At 44.7% G+C, this 23,809-nt stretch overlaps 2 protein-coding genes across 3 annotated transcripts in view; one reads left to right on the forward strand and one right to left on the reverse strand.

Moving 5' to 3' along the window:
• Positions 1-18,737, forward strand: part of AK3 (adenylate kinase 3) — a 29,843-nt gene extending 11,106 nt beyond the window's left edge. The window contains exons 3-5 of the mRNA XM_084769834.1: positions 11,646-11,818; positions 12,768-12,886; positions 16,560-18,737. Of these exons, the coding sequence (XP_084625960.1) occupies positions 11,646-11,818; positions 12,768-12,886; positions 16,560-16,680 (413 nt within the window). The 3' untranslated portion in view covers positions 16,681-18,737. The remainder of the gene's footprint in view (positions 1-11,645; positions 11,819-12,767; positions 12,887-16,559) is intronic.
• A 3,531-nt stretch (positions 18,738-22,268) lies between these two features.
• The window catches only part of CDC37L1 (cell division cycle 37 like 1, HSP90 cochaperone), a 33,888-nt gene continuing 32,347 nt past the window's right edge, over positions 22,269-23,809 (reverse strand). For both annotated transcript variants that reach the window (XM_084769797.1, XM_084769796.1), the window contains one exon: positions 22,269-23,805. In XM_084769797.1, the coding sequence (XP_084625923.1) occupies positions 23,707-23,805 (99 nt within the window). In that variant the 3' untranslated portion in view covers positions 22,269-23,706. The remainder of the gene's footprint in view (positions 23,806-23,809) is intronic.

Below are 23,809 nucleotides of genomic sequence, written 5' to 3' on the forward strand. Positions count from 1 at the left end.
AACGATCCACCAGCCTCTGCTTCCCGAGTGCTGGAATTAAAGGCGTGCACCACCATGCCCGGCCAATGCCAATGTTTTAAACTTGGGATACTTTCCTTCAAGATCAAGGTTTTGATTCTGTCTTGGAAGAAGTGTGCTACCCCAGCCCTGTTTACTTCTCCCGTATTTGACATCCACTCTCCACCATCACATGGAAAGACTCAGTGTTAGCTGCCAAGCCCTGCTGCCCAGCTCGCTAGCGCCCAGCCTGCTACAGTCAGAGAAGGCACCGTGTTCCCTAACTGCAGAAAAGGTTCTAGATGACTCAGGAAGGTGAGGTGGAGAACGAACAAAGAGAGAGGCGGGGCAGAGTACTTACTCAGGTTATTAAAGCCAGTATCAAGGGGGAAAAAACGTATGCTTACATATACGTTCCTCAATATGTGCAGAATCTTGAAATTCGAGGTCTCTGGCATGTGGATACCAAGCTCAAGAGAGGTGGCTGTGTAGACCAGGGCTGTGTATATTTATTCATGACATTAATGTTGACTTCGTAGACCAGGGCTGTGTATATTTATTTATGACATATATGTTGACTGCGTGCCTCCCAGGTACACAGAACTGTTCCAGGCACTAAACCAAAACAAGAACAAAATCCACCAGGATAGTCTAGTGGTAGAAACATTTGGATAAGTCCAGATTCAACGTTGATGGGAACAGAGAGCCATGTGGTGAGCAGGTAGCTGCCTGCTTCCTTTTCTGATAGAAGATATTGAGAGATGAATCAGCAATTCCTTCTCAGGCCTAGTGAAGTCTTGCTGCTGTGTAAGATGCTGGAGTTTGGCAGCGCTCCTGGTGGCAGGCAGCCTGCGTGAGTCTGTTCCGTGGGAGGAATGAGGTGCGTGAAGGTTGAGAGTAGATGCTGCACAGCACTGGGGAGTGGCCAGCTTCCCACGAGAGCAGCCCATGGCCATCCGTGGAGTAGATCTGGGGACTGGGCCAAGGACAGGGCACCAGGGGAAGGGCCTGGAATGTGGAATGTTTGTTTTTTATTTCTTCATTGTTGTGCTGCAACAATGCCTTTTCCTTTAGAAAAACTAAAGCGGGTGAAATGTATAAGAGGAACAGACTGAGTCCTCAATGATCCCATCCTTCTATGGCAAGTACTTTTAAGTGCCTCTCTTTAATTTAAAAAGGCATTCTCGGCAGGAATAAAAAATACACATATACACAAACGTCCACTCATGATTAGATATGTTTTGTTCTTCCTATTTAATACTGTTTTTCTTTATATATTGTGTTAGTCAGGTTCGTTTGTTTTTTTTTTCTGGTGTGACAAATACTTCAGAGAGACAACTGGAAAGAGAGTTGGGTTATCTGGGCTCCTGGTTACAGATTTTTCAGTCCACACTGCAGCCCCTGATGTTCCTGGGCTTTGTTGAGAGTGTGGCTGAGTCAGGGCTGTTCTCTCCATGGTGTCCAGGAAGCACTGAGGAAACAAGAAGCAGCTAGAGGCAATGCCTCCTCCAGAGGCACGCCCCAGTGACGCCTAAGCAGGCCCTACTTCTCACACATCTGTATTATTGACTGCACCTGTAGATTAATCCAGGCATGCAGTCACAGCCTTTCTCAGTGACTGGCTCTGCCAACTGGGGATCAAGACTTCATCACATAAGCTTTTGGAAGATACATCTTGTTACCTAAACTGTAACACACACACACACACACACACACACACACACACACACACACACACACACACAGAGAGAGAGAGAGAGAGAGAGAGAGAGACAGACAGACAGACAGACAGACAGACAGACAGACAGACAGACAGACAGACAGACAGACTGACAGACAGACAGACTGACTGACGGCTTTTCTTGGTGTTGTCAACTTGAAACTAAATCCTAAGCATCAAGCAGCTGGGTACACCAGTGAGGGATTTTTTTTCTTAAGTCATTCTAGGTGGGAAGACCCACCTTTAATCCAGATCTTTGAGTGGGATGGTCCATCTTTAATCAGAACCATACTTTCTGCTGGCAGACTATGTAAAGGACATGAAAGAGGGAAGCCTGATCTGTTTGCCTGCTTGCTGTCAATCTCCTGCTGGCAAGCCCATTCCCTCACTGGCATCAGAGCTTACGTCTTGACTCTGAAGACCAGCTGACACATCCAGCCTTATGGACTAAGCTACAGATTCTTGGGCCTTCTGCTGTTAGACAGCCATTGTTGGACTAGATGGACCACAAACTAAGCCATCCTAACAAATCCCATGTGTGTATATATGCATATTGTTGGACTAGATGGAACACACACACACACACACACACACACACACACACACAGGATTTCTTAGGATGGCTTACAGGCTGGTCCACCTAGTCCAACAATGACTGTTTAACAGCAGAAGGTCCAAGAATCTGTAGTTGTTCAGAATATATATATTCTGTAAGTTCTGCTCCTTTAGAAAACCTAGATTAGTACAAATACAGATTTTGGTCCCAGAAGTGGCTTGAGAGCAATAGAAAATAAGGATGAATTTTGCTTTTTAAGTATCTGGAATAGGCCTTCCTAGGTATTGAAGCTTCTCCTAGCAGCTCAGAGAGTACTGAAAGCCCATGGTGTGAAGTATTTTACAAACTTAAGGAGACAGGAGCCAAATCCCAGCATTCAGGAGGCAGAGGCAAGTGAATCTCTTACTTCCAAGCCAGTCTGGAATACACAGCAAGCTCCAGGACAACCAGGTCTACAAAGGCAAACCCTATCTCACTGCGACCCCCCCCCCCCCCCCCCCCCCGCCAAACACCTCAAAACACCAAACAAACTTAAGGATATAAAATCATTTGTTTATCCTGATTCAGCAGTGTGATAAGCAACAGATTTGGTGACTATGTATATTAAACTTTTGACAGTTTGTGGGAAAATAAGAAAAGTGATGATGCTAGTTGGTCGCTCTGAGCATCTCTGGATAAACTGACACAGGAAAAGAATGAGCTCCACGGTGAGATTAACCAGCGTCTCGCCTCTCAGAATACAGTGATGACACTGAACTCAGCGATACAGTTGGCTGGATCTAGATGTGAATTATTAACAGTCTCAACTTTAGGCTCTAAAGGGTTCCTAGTGTGCCCTGGAAGACATCTTCTCTCCAGAGGCCACAGAGCTCAAGTTTTGGAAAATCAAACCAAATCGCTCATTATGAACATTAATTAGTTCAGAATGGGATCCTGTAACTTGGGATGGCGATGTGTAGGAGGACCCTACTGAAACTGAGAACTTTCACTCCTCAGATTCTCAAGGGTTTACCTCACCTAGGGGAGTAGTGTCTCCACCCTCAGCAGCAAATGTACCCCAACCCCAGCCCTGAAATACTGCCTTTTCCATCTTTGGCTGAGGAAAATAACTAATCCTTCATTGTCTGCTAAACCAGCAGTGACTTTCTCTGAAGGAAATGCCATGAAATACAATACTGATGTCCCTCAGGGCCCACCAATAACTGGACCTATAACTATATAGCTGACCTTTAACCGGACTGAAGGCTAAGCAAGCTCCTGGAGATAGTGTAGTCCATAAGGAGGTACACTACAGATGAAAAAGCTTGATGATTTTGTTAATTCATTCGAGCAGAAGTCTGGGGACCACCATGTGTAGGGATGGACTTTACGGGTGTGGGATGACGGTGGGAGGAGCATACAATTGCCACAGGCGGAGTTTATTGATATGGGTTCTCAGAGTGGAGATTCTACGTTTAATATGGAAGCTCACACAGTTGAAAAAGCTGTCAACATCTGTCTGAATGGTTGGCTGAAGCATTTCTCAAAAGATGGCCTATTGGAAAGGAGTTGGAGATGCCTGGTGCCCTTGGCTTAGTGTTGATGAAGGGGTTGTAAGCCTCAGGGCAACTGTAATGCTAGAGTGGGTTGCGGTGTAAAACCTTATCCTCTACAGTGGGGCAGCCCAGAATACATGCCCTTCATTAATCCTATAAGACGCAAAATGGTGAGAGGGGCACTTGGCACGTTTAAGGAGCGTTGTAGCCGCCCTTTTCTTTGTGCCAGACCTTAGGGTTGGAGCCACCGCTGCGCGCTTGCATGGATTAAATGCATTGGGTTTCATTGGGCCCCAAAGTAGCAGGGGCCAAGTGGCAGCACTGAATTGCCAAAGGCCAAGTGACCATAGTTGTTGCAATGGGAAGCATGTCCATAATAATGGCCTGACCCTCAATGCTCAGCGCAGGCACAGTGAAGTTTATAGTGGCGTGACTCACATGGACCTTTGGTCCTGGCTAGGCAGGCACAGTGTTTCCAGGCATTAGATAAGAAGCCTACTGCATTTTTGTTTGACTTGTTTAACTGGAAAATTTCTCAAACCAGTAAGAAAGGCTACATTGGATGATGGCAAAAGAGAAGCTTGGCTCGTGAACTAATTTCTAGACGAGCCAGTTTGCAGACCCAGAACCCCTTGGATGAAGTGATGGCCAGATTCCCCTGTGGAAGGACCCTGATATAATACCTACGAGTTTTACTCTTAGCCTTGCTCCAGTTCCTCCCCAGAGGGAGCCACAGCCTTTTACAGGGGTAACTGTGCATGGAGGGAAAGGAAAAGGTCAGCCTCCCTGGAGTCTACTGGATACTGGTTCTGAATTGGTGCTGATTCTGGGAGACCGCAGGAAACACTCAAGTCTTCCAGTTTAGGCCAGGTGATTAATGGAATTTTGGCTGAAGGTTGACTCACAGTAGGTCTATTGGGTCCCCAAACTCATCTTGTGGTTGTTTCCCCAGTTCCAGAATGTACAATTGGGACAGATATACTTAGAAGTTGGCAGAGTTCGTGTATTGATTCCTACCTGTGGACTAATGAGTATTGTTGGAGATGCAAATGGAGTCTTTAGAGTTGCCTTTACCAGGGAAAATAGTGAATCAAAACCAGTACTGCATCTCTGGGGGAACTTCCGAAATTAGTGCCACCGTCAAGGACTTGAAAGATACAGGGGTGGTGGAACTCCCTTTAATTCTCCTATCTGGCCAGAGAGAAGACAGATGGATTGACAGCTATCCAAAGCTAAATCAGTTAGTGACTCTAATTGCAGCTGTTGTAGCAGATGTGGTCTCTTTCTTTATGCAGATTGTTTTAGTTAGGGTTTCTATTGCTGTGATAAAACCCCATGACCAAAAAGCAAGCTGTGGAGGAAAGGTTTATTCAGCTTACACTTCCACATTGCTGTTCATCACCAAAGGAAGTCAGGACAGGAACTGAGATGGGGCAGGAACCTGGAGAGAGGAGCTGATGCAGAGGCCATGGAGGGGTGCAGCTTACTGGCTTGCTCATCATGGCTTGCTCAGCCTGCTTTCTTATAGAACCCAGGACCACCAGCTCAGGGATGGCACCACCCACAATGGGCTGAGTCCTCCCCCACTGATCACTAATTAAGAAAATGCCCTACAGCTGGATCCCAAGGAGGCATTTCCTCAACTGAGGGGCCTTCTCTTATGACTCTAGCTTGTGTCACATTGACACAAAACCAGCAAGTACAAAGATTCACATCTCTTGGTACATGGCATGCAGCAATTGATCTAGCTTGGTACATGCTCATAAGAACCACCAGAAGAAATCTGTTGTCAGTTGGCAAGGCCAGGCAGTTTATCTTTACGATTTTACTCCGAGGATATATTAACTCTCCAGCCCTGTGTCATAACTTAGTTTGAAGGGATCTTGACTGTAGGTCTCTTTCCCAGAATTTCACTATTGGTTCACACTCTTATGCTGATTAGAAATAGTGAGTAGGAGGTAGCAACCACTTGGGACTTGTTGGTAACACATATACATATCAGAGGATGGGAAACAAATCCACCTGTAATTCAAGGGCCATCTTCCTCAGTGAAATTCTCTGGAGTCCAGTGGTGTGGAGCATGGGATAGCAATATTCTTTCTAAGGTGAAGGATACGTTATCGAACCTGACCCCTCCCACCACCAAGAAAGAAGAAGCACAGTGTTTAGTGGGCCTATTTGGATTCTGGAGACAGCACATTGCTCATTGGGTGTGTTACTCTGGCCCGTACCAAGTGACTCAGAAAGCTGCTAGCTTTGTGTGGGGCCTAGAACAGGAGAAGGCTCTTCAACAGGTCCAGGCTGCTGTGCAGGCTGCTCTACCACTTGGGCCATATGATCCAGCAGACTCAATGGTACTTGAGGTGTATAGGATGTTGCTTGGAACCCTTGGCAGACCTCTATAGGTCAATCACAAAAGGGACCTTTGGGATTTGGGAGCAAGGCTCTACCATCATCCTCAGACAACTCTTCTCCCTTTGAGAGAGAACTTTTGGTCTGCTATTGGGCCTTGGTGGAAACTGAACATTTGCCAGTAGGCCTCCAAGTTACCACGTGACCTGAGCACAAGCCAATTGATTGGCTGGAGGTCACTTGGAAAGAGCATGATTGGAAAACTGGCGAGAAAGACATCCCTGCAAATGGGCAAAGGGCGTGAAGATATTGTGTCCCATGTAAATACTCACTCAAAGATGGCTTCAGCAGAAGAGGAGCTCAATAACCTAATAGATTGGGAGGCCCATTCTGTGGACCTCTTTGCCAAAGAGGCCAAAGTCAGCCTCTTTGCCCAGCCATCCCTGTCATTGCCAGGAACAAGGTGGCCGTGGTGGCAGAGAGAGTTCATACTTGGGTTCAACAACACGGACTTCTACCCCCCAAGGCTGAGCTGGCTACAGCTTCTGTTGGTTGCCAGCTCTACTAACAGTGGAGACCAAAACTGAATCTCAGATATGGCACCAGGTGACCAGACAGCCACCTGGTGGCAGGGCCACTTCCTTGTTGAAAAGACAATACTTTCTCTTTATTGGAGTAGATCTTATTCTGATTGTGGATTTGCCTTTCCTGCATGTAATGCTTCTACCAGAACAACATCCACGGAATTGCAGAATGCCTTATGCACCGTCATGGTATTCCACATAGCATTGCTTCTGACCAAAGAACTCACTTCACAGCTAGAGAAGTGTGACAGTGGTTCCACAATTATGAAATCCACGCTCCCTACCATCCCCAAGCAGCTGGCCAGATACAAAGATGGAATGGCTTTTTTTTTTTTTTTTGGGTAGACCAGGCTGGCCTCAAACTTATAGCGATCTACCTGCCTCTGCCTCCCAAGTGCTGGGATTAAAGGTGTGCACCACCACCGCCACCTGGCTTGGACTGGCCTCTTGAAGACACAGGTACAGACACAGTTGGATGGCAGCATCCTGGCAGGCTGGGGCAGGGTTCTCCATAAGGCAGTATATGCTTTGAATCAGTGCCCCTACATGGTATGGTTTCTCCCATAGCCAGGATCATGGGTCCAGGAATCAAGGAGTGGACAGGGGAATAGTTCTGCTCACTAGCACCCCCTAGTGGCCAATGGTCTTAAGTTCTGTTGGTCTAGAAGTTTTGGTTCCAGAAGAGGGAGCGTTCTTGCCAGGAGACACAACAAACACTGCATTGAAATGGAACCTCGTGCTTCCCCTTAGCCACGTTAGGCCTCTGATGCCCATTGCAGTGTTAGGAGGGGTGATTGCTCCAGACGGCCACAGGAAAATTGGATTGCTCCCCGACAATGGAGCTAAGAAAGATTATGTCTGGAGTGCAGAGGACCCTTTAGGGTTCTCTTGGTGCTACCATGTCCTATGATTAAAGTAAAAGGGAAACTACAACAGCTGAATCCAAGCAGGATGACAAAGGGCACAGACCCTTTAGGAATGAAGGTGTGGGTCACTTCTCCAGGAAAAGAGCCAAGACCCGCTGAGGTGTTTGCTGAGGGTGGAGGAAATAGAATATGTGGTACAGGACGGTAGTAATAAATACCATTGTTAAAGCCATATGACCAGTTGCAGAAACAAAAATTATAGCTGACATGAATGTTTCCATAATATTTTATTAAGAATGTGTTTGGGGCTGGAGAGATGGCTCAGAGGTTAAGAACACTGGCTGTTCTTCCAAAGGTCCTGTGTTCGATTCCCAGCAACCGCATGGTGGCTCACAATCATCTATAATGAGATTTGGCACCCTCTTCTGGTGTGTAGGCAGATATGCAGGCAGAATGCTGTATTAATAAATAAATCTTTTTTTAAAAAATGTGTTTGTTCAGATATTTGGGTTTTCCTTCCTCCATTTCTTTATCATGCAACATCACTTAAGCATATCAGTGGTTGTCATATTTAAGTTTTGAGATACTAAATTTTTAATATGTTTGCAGTTATGTGAGGGATGGTTATATCATGTTAGGCATAATTATGACCTGGTTAAATATAAAATGTGTTTGTGATTGTATGTTGGAGGTTATGATCAGGCATTATTATGACCTGGTTACTGCTTTCATTTGGAAACTAAGCATGACATAAAGTCGACAAGAGGCTGACTTGTGGTGCCTATTCTTGGTGTCAACTTGATGACATTGGGAATTAACTGAGTGGCTGGTTATACCATCGGAAGTGTGAAGACCAGGTGTACCATCGGAAGTGTGAAGACCGGGTATACCATCGGAAGTGTGAAGACCGGGTATACCATCAGAAGTGTGAAGACCGGGTGTACCATCGAAGTGTGAAGACCGGGTGTACCATCAGAAGTTTGAAGACCGGGTATACCATCGGAAGTGTGAAGACCCACTTTTAATCCGGATCTCCTGAGGTGGGGGGATCCACCTTTAACCTAGGCCACACCTTCTGCTGGCTGCCTGTATTAAGGGCACGGAGAAGGAAGCTCCCTCGCTCTGCCTGCTTGCCCTGGCTCTCCTGCTGGCAAGTTGATTCCTTCACTGGCACTGGAGCCTAGTTGGCGTACACTGAAGACTAGTTGAGACATATACTAAAATCACACACACACACACACACACACACACACACACACAGGAGATTATGTTTATATTTTGGTATTATACATGGCAATATATACACTTGGAGAAATATATATATTTGGCATACATATATAACACTTTAATTCCCCACTTGAGGAGCATTTGGGCGGCAGCCAGGGTTTCAGTATTTGAAATGAGGCGGCAAAACAACATTTCTCCTCCTGTCACAGGGTATTTTGATTCATGTCTTTCATCCCAGTCAACGTTTTTGTTCTAAGTTACTGAAGATAAACATTAAAAAAAAAATAACTGTGTAGAGTGCTTTGCCTGCGCCCATGTGTGTGCACCACATGCGTGTGATACTCATAGAAACTAAGGGCATCCAAGCTCCTGGAAGTAGAGTTCCGGGTGGTTGTGGGTACTCTGTGGGTGATGGGGACTGAACCCGGGTCCTCTGCAAGAACAGCAGCAGGAACACTGTGATTAGAATCAAGTCAATGGACAGGTATTTTTGTTAGGCCTTTTTCAGTGCAAACTCCTTGGTTACAAGTGTAGGCATTAGGTCAGACAGTTGTGTTCACACTTCACTGCCACTGCTTAATAGCTTTATGAGCTTATGAGCTACAGCAAGGCATTTGATGTTGTTCTGCCTCTGTTCCCTCACAGTAAGGTGGAGATAACAGCACCTGCCTTACGATTATTAGGGCAGTTGAGAGAAAGAGTCCCTATAAAATATTTAATAGTTGGTATCTGAAAGCATTCTGTGAATTGATATTTTATTAGTTTCATTAAGTATACTAAAATTTTTTTTCTCTCAGGATGACTTCATTACGATTTTTACAGTACTTGTTTTGCTTTTTTTTTTTTCCAACTTGAGACTATGTAATATGTTACAGGTCAGCCAGGCATGGTGTGCATACTTTTAATCCCAGAGCTTGGGAGACAGAAGAAGGCAGGATCGCTGAGCTTGAGGCCAGCCTGGTCTACGAAGTGAGTCCCAGGACAGCCAGAGCTACACAGAGAAACTCTGTCTTGAAAAACCAAAAAAAGAAAAAGTTACAGGTCAAACCTCTTGCCACTAGCTTTCTTTTGGAGGTTATTTTCCCTCCATCCAGGTTCCCTAATTAATATGTGATCACATTATAAGGCCCAAGTCATGAGCAAAGGCTTCCAGATTCCATTGTTGGCAAGATATGTGTTTAACAAAGCTGTTGCACATGCATCTTTAACGGTGGTCACTGTCGAAAAGCGTATTATTTCCATCAATTTTAACTTTTCCATGTGTTCTGGACAGAATGTCCCCAGTCATAACACTGCAAAGTAAAAGATCAGAGTATTATTTCAAATTCCCCAAAGTGCTGTAACCTATTTTGGGATTCGACAATCAGTTCTGCTTGCTTTCCTCTGTAGTTTGAACCACATTGTTTAAACTATTTTAGCTGCACTAAATCTTGCATTTCTCAAATGCTTGAGACCACGTGTTCCTATTTCAGAGTTTTTGTGCTTTGGGCCTGGATAGACTTTACCAGCGGAACATTCCTGAGCAGCCTAAATAAATCTCAATCCCAAACTGGATGCTTTCTGAAATCACTGCATCTAGGTTTCTGGAGTAGGGATGTTCAGATTGCAAAAAAAAGTTGTTTTGTAAGTTAGAGCTTGCTCCTCTGTGTTTTGCTTTCTGTCATATTCCAAACACAGCCTTCTTAGATTTTGGGTGCAACTGATGATACCCTCCTGATATGTCCTTCCTATTTTTTGTTTGTTGCTTTTCTTAGACAGTGTCTCTCTGGACAACCCTGATTAGCTTGGAACTCACTATGTAGACCAGGCTGGCCTTGAACTCAGAAATCAGCCTACCTCTGCTTCCTGAGTGCTGAGATTAAAAATGAGTGTGCCACATCTCCCCCTTCCTCCCCTCTCTCTCTCTCCCTCTCTCTCTCTCTCTCTCTCTCTGTCTCCTTCTCTCCCTCCCCCCCCCCCCCGTGTGTGTGTGTGTGTGTGTGTGTGTGTGTGTGTGTATACTCACCATCGTTGCTCAGGTGTTGGAAGAGACCAGAAGGTGTCAGATCCCTTGGAGCTGGAGTTACAGGGGGTTGTCAGCCACTGGGTGAAGGTACCTTGTGTTTGGCTGTTTTTTGTTAATTTGTAGGGTTTGCTTGTTTGTTTTTTGCTACAGTTTTGCTTTAGAGAACCAAGTGTGGTGACTCACACTGGTCAATTTAAGATGCATTTTTATAGTGTTGTGCTCATGTGTTATGTACGTGCATCATGCACATGCCTGGCGCCCACAGAAGCCAGAAAGTAAAATCAAATCCTTACACCTCGAGTTATGGAGGCTTTGAGCTGCCATGTGGGGGCCAGGGGGCCCTCTGCAAGATCTTTCCACCTCCTTTCATTTGTTTTTGAGACAGAGTTTCGTGTAACCCAGACAGGCCTTTAACTCCATTTTTAAATACGTAGCCGAGGCTTTGAAGGCTGGATTGCCTTGCCTCCACTTCCCACGGGCTAGGATTACAGGCGGGCCACCACCCCGACCTGAACTCAGTTTGGCTGAAGAGCAGAGATCCTGGTTAGATGGCAAGACGCGTTCCTTTCCCCCCCCTCTACTCAGGCTTCCAGCTGAGGCTTTCCTACCCCCGGAGGGCAGTGTGCTCTGTCATACACAAAGTCCCTCACATGCACACTCAGAACGCTTGACCAAATATCTGTGCACTCTACAGCCCAGTCAAGTAGACACCAAAAAATACAATTACAGTTACATTATGGCTTGGGGTCGATTTGCCTAACATTTTTTTCTTTCTTGCCTTCCCCTCCTCCCTATCGCATAAGGTTTTCCAAGGACACTTCCACAGGCAGAAGCCCTGGATAGAGTTTATCAGATAGACACAGTGATAAACCTCAACGTGCCCTTCGAGGTCATTAAACAACGCCTCACTGCTCGATGGATTCACCCTGCCAGTGGCCGAGTGTACAACATTGAATTCAATCCGCCCAAGACTGTGGTGAGTAAATGCAGCGGGGCTGCCATACAGCAGAATGTCCCCCCCCCCCCCGAGTTCTCGTACCCTAACAGGTATAGACTAATGACAGCGTAGGTACTTGATGGGTGTAGTCCACTCAAGCTTGGCAGTAAAGGTGTGTTCCTGCTCTAACAGGTCTGGTGTTTGTTCAGAAGTATTATGGTTCAAATATAAAATGTCCCCCGAAGGCTCAATGTGTTGACTGCTTGGTCCCCAGGTGGTGGGGTGGATTGCTGAGGTGGAGCACGACTGGACGAAAGTGTGTCACTGTGGCAGTGAGTGCCTCTGCAGGTTACACATGACCCTTAGTCCCTCCCCACCCTCTGCTTCTCATGCATCCCGTGACACACACACACACACACACACACACACACACACACGCATACGCGCACACACACACACTCTCACTCTCTCTCTCTCTCTTCAACCGTGATGTTCTGAGTCCCAGCTCATGAGCCCAAGCAGCTGAGATCTGAACCATCAGAAACTCCATGCCAAAATAAACAGTTCCTCCTTTCTAGTTGTTTTTCTCAGGCGTTAGTTACAGCAATGAGAAACTCAACAGAAAAAAGTGTTCATTGATTGATTTTTTTTTTTATCCTACTCTGTGCCAGGGTGTGAGTGAAGGGCAGAGGGACTGAGGATTTGCAACACTGGCTTACAGCTGGGATTTCTACCACCTCTAGTATCCCATGCCTGGGAGCCAACCCTTGAGGGCTTGGGTGTTGGGGGCAGGGATGGGCTTTTAAATCCAAACCTTACAGCACTCAGGAAGCAACCCCCCACCTCCCCCGGAGCCTCACACCTGCCGTGATCTGCCTGTAGTTCGAATCGTGTCCACTGAAATGTTAGCGCGTTTGTGATTGGCGTTTGAACATAGAAAAGCTATCTTGCTTAAAAAGGTGTTGATGTTCTTCAAATAACTGTCCAGGGCATCGATGACCTGACTGGAGAGCCGCTGACTCAGCGGGAGGATGACAAGCCAGAGACAGTGATCAAGAGACTGAAAGCGTACGAAGCCCAGACAGAGCCAGTCCTGCAGTATTACCAGTGAGTTCTCGCTTTTCTCAGCTTCTCTCGTACGATCAAGGCTTTGATTTTCCACACTTTATGGCTGAAATACTGAGTTACCAGAGCACACGATTCCAGCTTGCTGAAGCAAAGGGAAAGTTTTAGGCTTTTTGTAAAGACAAGGCCAGAAAGTAGGCAGGGTTCCAGCCTCCTAGGTCTCCTGTTTTGCCATTCTCTTGGTTACGCCTGCTTCCAAGGAGGACTTTGTTCTCCTGCTTCCTGCATGGTTGCTGGTATTTGCCAGAAAGGCTGAGTAAACCTTTTATTCAGTGAACAAAAGCTCCGAGCATCACCCAGATGAAACAGAATAGCCACTGGTCCGGGAAACCTCATACTTACTGTTGTAGGCCTGGGTTACCGCCAGTTCTCAAGTCAGTCACAGGCCTTGGGAGGGTCGATACGGACTGGTCCACATCCAAAGCTTGAGGCTCCATTCTGCCATGTAGTGGAGGGCTGGACCAGTGCTGGGGCAGTAAGCCCAGTAGTGCCCACCAACTGTGCCAGGAGAGGACGCTTTGAAAGCTCCTACTCATATGTTTTTTTTTTTTTATCTGCTCTTCAAGGAAATCTGTATCTTACAAGGAATATGAGAATTACCCTGAGCTGATTCCTGACTCAGGCCAAGGCGTGGTTTGGTTTCCTTGCTCAGCCCTTCCTTCTTCCAGGGGATGAATGCTGCTCTCTGCTTCCACTGCATCCTGCTGATGATTCGGGCCGAGGCAGTCCACGCTGTTGCAGTAAGAGCACAGACGCCAGAGTCTGAAGGCCCAGGCTCAAACCCCAGCTTGCTATTTAATTAGCATGGCCTTCACCTCTGGCTTAACTTGCCTGGTTTCTCTTTCATAAAATGTAGATGAGGCGAGAGGCTTGAAAGCGAGTTAATATGTGTAACCCTGCAGTTGTCCCAGATGCACTTTAAGCACTGGACACATATTTGCTGTTACTGTGGTGACCATCACTGCTACATTAGGATAAGTAATGCAGGGAAATTCGAAGCCAGGCTTGAACTGTTGCAGTACTTCTAAAGTTTACTTCTGGAGGGGAAAAATTACAAGATTTGGCAACTTACTTAAAACAAAAGAATTACTTATTATTTATACAGTATTCTGCCCGAATGTATGCCTGCAGGCCAGAAGAGGACCCAGATCACATAATAGATAGTTGTAAGCCACCATGTGGTTGCTGGGAATTGAACTCAGGACCTTTGGAAGAACAGAGAGTGCTGTTAACCTCTGAGCCATCTCTCCAGCCCAGCAATTTACTTTTTACAGAAGCCATTACTCTAAGTTTGTGTTTGTATGTTGAGCCTGGCTCGGAAGATCAACAGCTCTCTAACCTGGGCAAGGTATTTCACCTCTGTGTCCCTGATTGCTTACTCAGCCAATATATATAGTATACCGCTTTACAGAACCGTTAGGGACTTGAAGTGAGAGACCCTCGGGAAAGGCTACTGAATCAGCCAATGTTGGGCACCGTGCTGGTCCTGTGCCAGGCCCTTGTCCACACAGACAATTAGATTTAGTTCCTGTGAGCCTTCAAGTAACTCACTTTGTATGGATAAAGAGGAGAACTGGGCAATGAGATAGCACGTGCTTATTATTGGCAGAGCCACTCACACAGGCTGAAGCAACTGGTGGTGTGGAGGGGCCATTAGTCATATAACTGAAGAAATTCAAATACAGAGAACTGGCCCAGGGGCTTAAGGAGTGCTGCCAGACTTAACCCTTTCAGCGCCATCCCTGTGTTGGCTTTAGTCCCAGGAGGCCGCCATGTGTTCTGATTGTAGCTCCTGTCGGCTCTGTTAACTGAACAGAAAAGAGAGATCTTCCCCTGGCCCAGCAAATGTCATGGGACTGATGTCCATTAGCTGCAGCCTCGCACTTGCTGAAGACAGAGTGTGGGGACAGTTTCACTTGAACCTCCTGTACTGAGTGTGGTCACCTTGACTGGCCGCAGGATGAACAAGGGAATGCTTTGCGTCTGTGCAGGAAGCACTGCTACTGATAGGCTGTGGGTAGAGCAAATTTCTCTAGGGCTTAGCTCTGTGAAAATGTAGGAAGTTGAGGAAAGCTACAGAAATCAGTGACTTTCGGGGAGCGGGGTGGGTGGTGGGGTGATGTCTTTCTGGGCTTCTGGCTACTGCCATTTCTTGCTATAAATTCAAGCTTTTCTGCCTAAGACCCCATGCATAGGGTCATCTCTGGGCTTAACTAAAAATGAAAAGAGCCTTAAAAAGAAAGGACAAAATAGTTGGTACTGTGATTTTTTTTTTTTTATTTAAAGATTTATTATGTATAGTGTTTGGCCTGTATGTACACCTACACACCAGAAGAGGGCACCAGATTTCATTACAGATGGTGGTGAGCCACCATGTGGTTGCTGGGAATTGAACTCAGGACCTTTGGAAGAGCAGCCAATGCTCCTAACCCCCAAGTCATCTCCCTAGCCCCAGTATTGTGATTTTAAAAAGCTTATAGTTGCCTTATTCTTTCCAGCTGTGGAACATTCATGTCTTGAAACATGATGATGCACTTACTCTCTGGAAGACTAATTTTTGGAGCTGGGTCCGTTTCATTACAGAGAACTTATAATGTCATGTGGTGCAGCGTAAAGAGTGAACAGGTGCCTGTGTTTCAGCAATACTGTGCTCCTGGCACTGCAGCTCGTGTCCCCCTGAACAGGCTTTCCTGCTCAAAGCTTGCTCTCTTGAATGCTCTACCTGCCTGAGAATTTAGACAATTCAAGGGCTTCTACTATGCAAATACCACCTCTGCATAGTTTTCCTCTGTAGCAGATGTTATTTTACCTAGAAAACAGCTGCTGTTATTTAAGTTAACCATGACAAATGTCATGAGGTGTCAATAAAGGGATCCTTTTGTCCCAGTGAAAGCCTAATGAGACCAGTTATAGAGGTATGGCAGCCTGTTTTGGGCAAGTAGATAAATCAACTTATCTGCCCGTGGGTGACCTGCAAACCAGTCTGTCTGCACACCCACGAAATGTGTGTGGGTTGGGGAAGTTCAGAACCTTAAGGTGGTCTGTGTGTTCTGAGACGCAGATCCCAGGAGCCTGAGCTCCACACTTCATCCTTCCCCCTACTGGAGTGAAATACTACTCTGTCTAGTGACAAGCCAGACAAGCACAGGGATGAACAGAGAACTCTGACAGAAGACACAGTTTAGGAAGGTAGACCAGAGGCGGGAAAGGAACTTGATAAAAGAATGAGTGTTTGAAAACTTTCCCAAGGCTTCGGTGGACAAAGCCAGGGTGATGTCCTGGTGGCTGACACACCCTGTTTCAAACCTGCCAGCCTAGGGGCTTGAGGCTGAGTCCCATCCCAGAAGACAAGTGCATCTGCAAGTAGAGGCAGCTGGGCTTTGGGTAAGATAGAAAGCATTAATATAGGCTGGACCAACAGCACTGGTGCAGTATGACAGCTAAAGTGCCGCCTTCTTTACGTGGAGGACAAAACACAAGCTGGAATCTAGGTTCCCCGATGTCCAGCTAAGCTCCTCTCCCTGGATTAGAGACCTTAACACTCTGGACTTCTCAACTCATGTGAACTTTACAAAATGCTTTGAAAAAGCTCACTAGGCACACTCAGACTGTGTAATCTACCTACCTACCTATTTATTTTGTTTTTCATCTTTAGGAAAAAAGGGGTGTTGGAAACATTCTCCGGAACAGAAACGAACAAGATCTGGCCCCATGTATATTCTTTTCTACAGACGAAAGTTCCAGAAACTACCCAGAAAGCTTCTGTTACTCCTTGATGAGGGCAGTAATCAGGACGAAGCAGGGCCTCCTTGCCTCTCCTCTGTATTTCGAAGCTCTTTTCCTAAGACTTCTCTGAAAATTATGATTTATTCCTAATGGCTTTCTTTTGGGTATTACTAAGGATGTGCCAAATGAGTCAGATACTAAGGCTGATCTGTTAAAAATAACCTCATATGTTTGGTCTAGAATCTAGTTGTCTTCTGTGGATGTGCAATTAGAAAACATGAGATGTTGAAACTTAAAAAAAAAAAAAAAATCAGAGCACAATTAAAAAAGAGCAACCGGTTGTCATCTAACCTTTTCAGTTAGTCAGCATGGGTGACTGCATGGTCATGTTTTTCTGGAAAAGTTTAAAAAAGTTATATGTCACTTGAGGCAGATAAATATCTCATTAGGGGCTTTTGCATAAGGCAGTGCTCCATTGCAACCCCAAAAAGGTGTTTTCTATCCCAATGGGACATGATATTGGAAGACGCTGTTATAGATTCCAGAAAGAAAACAACTGGCTTCACAGATGCAAACTCACTGCTCTTTACAGGAAAAGCAAGAGCACAGGCCACCGTGCTTTGTGTTCTCTACTAGTTCAATTTGCTATAAAAAGGCAGCCATTGGCCCTTAAGAACACGTGACTTTGATATGGCTTGTTTTCTTTTCCAAACATGCATGTCCTAAGGTATATGATTTATGTTAACTGAGTTTTTAAGTTCTAGCATGAGCCCTGGCAACTGGCAATGGAATTAATTCCCAGGTTCTAACATATTAATCGGTCTGAAGACTGTGTTTTAGGACCTGTCAGTTTCCCGCTTTGATCCAAGTGGACTGTCTGCCTTGATGAGCAAGGGATGGTAAAAAGAAAACTAAAGGGTAAGAGAGAACCCCCATGGCAGTTTGCCACTGAGGAAGCGGATGGGAAATGCCAGGATGGCCCCTTGGACAGAGCGACCAATCAACTCTTCCACATGTGTAGTAACAGAAGGAACTGCAGGATGGGTTCAAAAGCACTGAACCGGAGTTCCCTTGAGGGCATCTGTACCTGTATTGATGTTCCTGAATTCAAGCTCCTCTTGTCTCGGGCTCTCTCAAGTTCTGGGATCACTGTGTTCTACCACTTCCCATCCCACTTTAAAGGGAGACGACTCTTATGGCACCACCTAAGCAGCACCGGGAGTCCGACTCTGCCCTGTGTGCTTGGCAAGCACCCTATCACTGTGCTCTCTCCAGTCCTTAGGGTTTTTGTTGTTGTTTGAGACAAGGTCTCACTCTGCAGTGCTGGCCGTCCTGGAACTATGTCCACACCAGGCTGGCTTCAAACTCAAAGTGATCCACCTGTTTTTGCCTCCCAAGTGCTGAGATTGGAAGCATGCACCACCACACCCAGGCCCAGCCCTTAGTGAGGCAGGCTTTCACTATGTAGCCCAAGCTGGCCCCACATTCGTGACCCTCGTTTCAGCCTCCTCAGTGCTTAAATCACAGGGGTGTACCACTAAACCAAGCCTGAGAAACCACTTTAAAATGTCAGTCACTTTAGATTCATTAGTGGGAGAAGGGCTTGTCCTTATATATTGTGGCCTGAAGTGAGAAAATAGGAGAAGTGGAAGAAAAACAAATCCTACCTTTCAGAAAGATGTACTCTTATTTTACTTGGTGCTAAATCAAAGAATCAAGCCCTTGTACAAGCCTTTGAAATTCTGGCCTATTTTATTTCAGACACTTGAAGTACAAATGCCAGCAAGTGGTTCTTATATATTTGGGAGTGAGGAGGAATCTTTGATTTTTAAATTTCATTTTTGATCTTTCAAAATGGACTAGGCCTTAGGATTCCAATGAACACTTTGTCCTTCGTCAATGTCTCTATAATGCCTTATCTGAATGTTGATAATCGCTTTCTAAAAATGTTGTGAACTACCTAAACCCAGGCTGATCAGCAGCATTCGGTGATGTTGGTACTGTGGCTGTTGCCCTTTGCCTCTGGCCCTTCACAGGCCCTCACCCCCGTTTCTGTATGCTGCTGTGATGTCTCAGTGGCTTCTAATAAATAAGTCTTTAAAAAGTACCTAGGCTGTTTGCCGTTTTATGAGATTCTTTATCTCCTGCTATATACATACAGTCACTGGCTTTCATGACACTGGTAGATGTGGGGGTTAAGAGGGCTAGGGAACATGAAGTGAGAAGCTTTTCCCCCCTGTGACCAGAACCAAAAATTTCCACGTGGGAAACATGTATGGCTTCTTTTCTATTAAAACAAATAAAAGAAACCTGTTTTCTGCTGCTGGACAAGGCTGATATCAGACAGGTATTAAGAATCATTGCTGGGGGCTGGGCGTGGTGGTGCACGCCTTTAATCCCAGCACTTGGGAGGCAGAGGCAGGCGGATCGCTGTGAGTTTGAGGCCAGCCTGGTCTACAAAGTGAGTCCAGGACAGCCAAGGCTACACAGAGAAACTCTGTCTCGAAAAAAAAAAAAAAAAAAAAAAAGAATCATTGCTAACACCAGGATGGTGGCACACTCCTGTAATCCCAGTACTCAGGGAGGCAGAAGTGGACAGATCTCTGCAAGTTTGAAGCCAGCCTGGTCTACAAAGGGAGCCCAGGACAGCCAAGGCTACACAGAGAAACCCTGTCTCAAAAAACATGAATAATAATAATAAAATAATAATAACAACAATAATAATAAATTATCATTGCTGGGGCTGGAGAGGTGGCTCAGCAGTTAAGAGAGCTGTCTGCTCTATCAAATGATCTGGGTTTGATTCCCAGCACCCACATGGCAGCTTATAACCACCTCTAGTTCCAGGGAATCCAATGTGCTCTTCCGGCCTCCAAGGGCACCCATGCACACATGTGGTACACAAACATACATGTGGGCAAAACACCCACCCCCACACACAATTTTTTTAAAAAAGTATCATTACTGAATACATCTGCTAAGCAGCAGAATGCTGCAATCAGTACAAGAGTTATTTTTGTGTCCCATGGACTATGCATGGAGCTAAATGCCCTGGGCAGGTGCACTGTGTCTGCTCACTGACAAAATCCCTCCATTAATAAGCTTGTGACTAAAGACTTTTATTCTGGAAGTTAGAATTCAATTTTATTTTAACAATTAAATTAGTCTATCTGGGCTTAAAAAACATTAGTAAAAGCCAGTAAGGTTTCTGAATCTCTAGCATTCTCCTACAATTTTTAAAAAAGATTGTTATTTATTAATCTATGTATATATGTGTGTAGGTACCTGCAGAAAGCTACAGAGGGCATCAGGTCTCCTGGAATTAAAGTTTGTGAACCACACATGAGTGCTGGAAGTCAAACTCTGGCCCTCTTTAAGAGCAGCAAGTGCTCTTAACCAATAAATCATCTCTCTAGCCACCACTTTCTTAAAAATAAAATGTATGTACATATGTATTAAGTATGTATTTTATGTATGAGTGTTTTATCTGCACACCAGATGAGAGCACTGGATCCCATTACAGATGATTATGAGCCAACGTGATTGCTGGGAACTGAACTCGGGACCTCTGGCAGAGCAGCCACAGCCCACAGCCCTCACTTTTTAAAGATCTCTAACGACTATGAATTTTTCCGTATACAGCACCAAATAGTATCATGTGAGTGTAGACTGGCCCAGAAGCTTCATATTTTCTCACAGGATTCCACGTGTCTGAAGAGTAACATGCGAAATCAAGTAAAAGATGCAGGGATTTTAAAATACTTTTCTATCTTTAGAAAAGATCTAGTTTTTAAAAAGCCTATGAGCACATGTCACCTTTGTTATTGGCGGGAGGCAATCCATGCTCAACATGTATGCATCTTTGTAATTCCCCACTGACTGACACTGTAAGCAAACCAATGCCAGCTGGATCAGCTGCTTGGACAACCTATGACACAGTATAAACACACCCATCATTAGGGGAACTGAAGGCTGCAGGACTTAAGTGTCTTCTTGATAAAATGTGAATGGTGTGCTGGAAAAACGGAAGTGGGACACTCAACCCTAATCCAGACAAGCACCACCTGAGAAAGTAAATTGGCCTTTTTCTCTGAAGAGACCCCAGGATTAACTTGAGAGTCACCCTGCGTACATTCTATACTGTATGGGAAACCATTTATTAACAGAAATGCATGTTCTTTGGGGAAACATATGAATTTATTTTTTTAAAAAACTTAAATTAAAAATAAAAAATGTAAAATACGTGTGTGTATACATATATGTTCTCCTGTGTTGGTAAAGATGGTCAAATGATACTTGAGGGAGCTGGTTTTCTCTTTCCAACATTTAGGTCCCAGATTGAATTCAGCTTGCCAGGTTTGGTGCAGGCACCTTAACCCAAGTGAGCCATCTCAACAGCTCTTACTTTTAAAATATGAATGCTAGTTTTAAAAAAGCCTAATATTTCCCAAGAAAAATTACAGGCTATTATAAGCTCCTTAGGCAAAGATTTCTGAACGAACCACAGATGGTATAGTTAAAAGTGAATCTCAGTAACAATTCTAACCAGTATTTTCTCTACCATCATCAGTGGAATGACAGCTCGCAGGGTAAATGGAGGTACAGCTATTTCTTCTGCTCTCTCCTAAGACAGAGTGCCATGTAGCCAGAAGGCTGGCTGTGAACTTGCGATGTAGCTGAGGAAAACCATCAACTTCTGACCCTCCTGTCTTCACCTCCCCAGCATTAGGGCCACAGTTATGTGCCACCATGTCCAGTTATGTGGTGCTGAGGACACAATCAAGGGCTTCATGAATCCTTGGTGAAAGCTCTATCAATCTTAAATCCTCAGCTATTTCATTAAAAAAGAAAATATTTTATGAATAATATATGAAATTTACTAAGTAAAGCAACAGTCTTAGATGGCAAATATTTTTCATTGATCAGTTTGAACTTCCCATAGATTAGGAAAATTTTTCTAACCTGAACTATGAGTTGTCTATTTGCTAAATATTACTATTTTCTATTACTTCTTAAGAAAAGAGAGGAAACTTATTTTGGCAAGAGATAGCTGGCTCTGAATACTAAGAGGACATTTCCAAATTAAAGGACTCCAACATACTATCTTCTTGTTTTGTTTTTTGACTGGACCTCTGCATGTAGAGCCCAGGCTGTCCTTGAACTTAGAGATCCACCTGCTTTTGCCTCCCAAGTGTTAGGATTAAGGCCATATGCTACCACACCCAGCCCAATAAACTGTCTTAATATTAAAGTCACACCAACAATTAAGTTACGATCCTCAAGTGCAAATTATGACATCCATTAGTGGTTCCCCCAAACAAATCAATCACACTTTTATATACTAAAACACAGAATACTTCCCTTGGTTTAAAAAAAAAAATCCAGCCAAATATATAAAAATCAATTCTTTCTTAATCAAAGTCACAACCATTTGGCTGACCATGGACAAGATGTGGGCAGAAGTGAAGTCTGAACGGATACAGTTGGCCAAGTACCACTTCTGTGAAATCAGGATTTATTTTGTTCTATTCTATCCATTTGGTGTGAAGAGAGCAAGCTGCAGATAAGAAGAAAAAGTAACTTCCAAAGACTAGGTCATCAATTTAAAAAAAAAAAAAAGCCAGTGAACACTACCATATAAATTAGTCAAACATTTTATTATAGAGTATATATATTTATATCAAAAGCACAAAAAAGACTTTATTTTGGGAACCAGGAAGATTGTGACATTACAGGAGTATGAGCCAATGATTCCAGTCCATTTCCACAAGTACTAGGTGTCGCATCAGCCAAAAGGAGACATGAGGCAGAGGTCACAGCTCTGCACCACGCATGGCTGCTCAGCATGATTTCCTTACTCAAACAGACCTGCATTCCCAAACCCCAGGTACCCACTTCCCAAATATTTGCTACGAATCGAAGTGGGTACTGAGCCAAAGATTACACTCCAAAATAACCAAACTAGTGCTCCTGTATGCCGGAAGATTAATCCTCAAATAATAAGGATATCATAATTGGCACTGTCTTCTAATTCTAAATAAAAAGAATCATCAAATATCCCGGTGGATGTGCAGTGAATTACACGGGAAGAAGTAAAGCTCAGAAGCATCTTCTAGAACTGAGCTAGAAGCGAGTGACAGATGGAGTGAGGCCCACATCACCACTGAGGGTGACTGTTATCAAATTTAGACGTGGTTGGCAGCTCAAGGCAGCGCAGCGCTACGTTTCTCCAGGCTTCCCCAGAGCCAAGCACACAGTAGCTGTGATCTACAGTGACCTTACTCTTCCTGTTTGTCCTCACAGGCCATTACCATTCTGTTAAAATATACTCCCTGAGAGGTCGCAGACTATGTCAAGTAAATTAAGAGTAAGCTTGCAGTTCATCTTGTTGGAAAAACCGGAAACTGTGTCGCTTTTCACACTCACTACTCTAATATTTAAACAGTCATCAGGACAAAGTCACCTTCTGAACAGTTTTGAGACTATTTTGGGGGTAAATGTAATGTTTTTAACATCAATTTTATACTAGTCAAGGAGTTAACCTGTGGTGCCGAAAACAAGTGTAAATATTATCTTAGAACAGTAATTTGTGCCATCCAGCTTGCTGATTAGTAAAGTAGGTCACCACTACTGATTTATTGCTTTTAATGTGATGGACCCCAGATCTGACAGCTGAACTTTGCAGTGGGACACAGCACTTTTATCTTGAATTCTTTCTGTGAAGTCAGACAAGTACATATCCATGTAACAGAGGACTGTACCAGATGCCTCCTCAGCCAGCCAGTCCTGTAAACACTGCCTTGTGCAGATTTTCATACTTTGATTAGTAACTGAGGGTTGGGGAGCCCAGTTAGGCCTCCTGCAACATGTGGCACCGCTCCTCCCTTCAGAAACCACAAACAACAAAAGCCCCTAGCAGCACATAAAAAAAGTTGCAAAACGTTTCAGTACTCTTTTCCCTCCCATCAAAAACCGAACAAAAATAAAGTGCAGCACCCATAAAAGTGTCAAGAAAATAGCCAAGCTCTTCCTTTCTTGTAACAAAATAGTCCTTGGCCTCAGCAGTCTTAGCTGCATTACACAGTGTCCATCATTTTGTCGTCATCTTCTTTATGTACCACTGAGTTTAACCCGCAGAGAGGTGCACTGACAGAATACTGAAGATAATCTGGATTCTGG

The sequence above is a fragment of the Acomys minous genome (genome assembly GCF_964271855.1).
Source record: "Acomys minous genome assembly, chromosome: 2".
Classification (NCBI taxonomy): Eukaryota; Metazoa; Chordata; class Mammalia; order Rodentia; family Muridae; genus Acomys; species Acomys minous.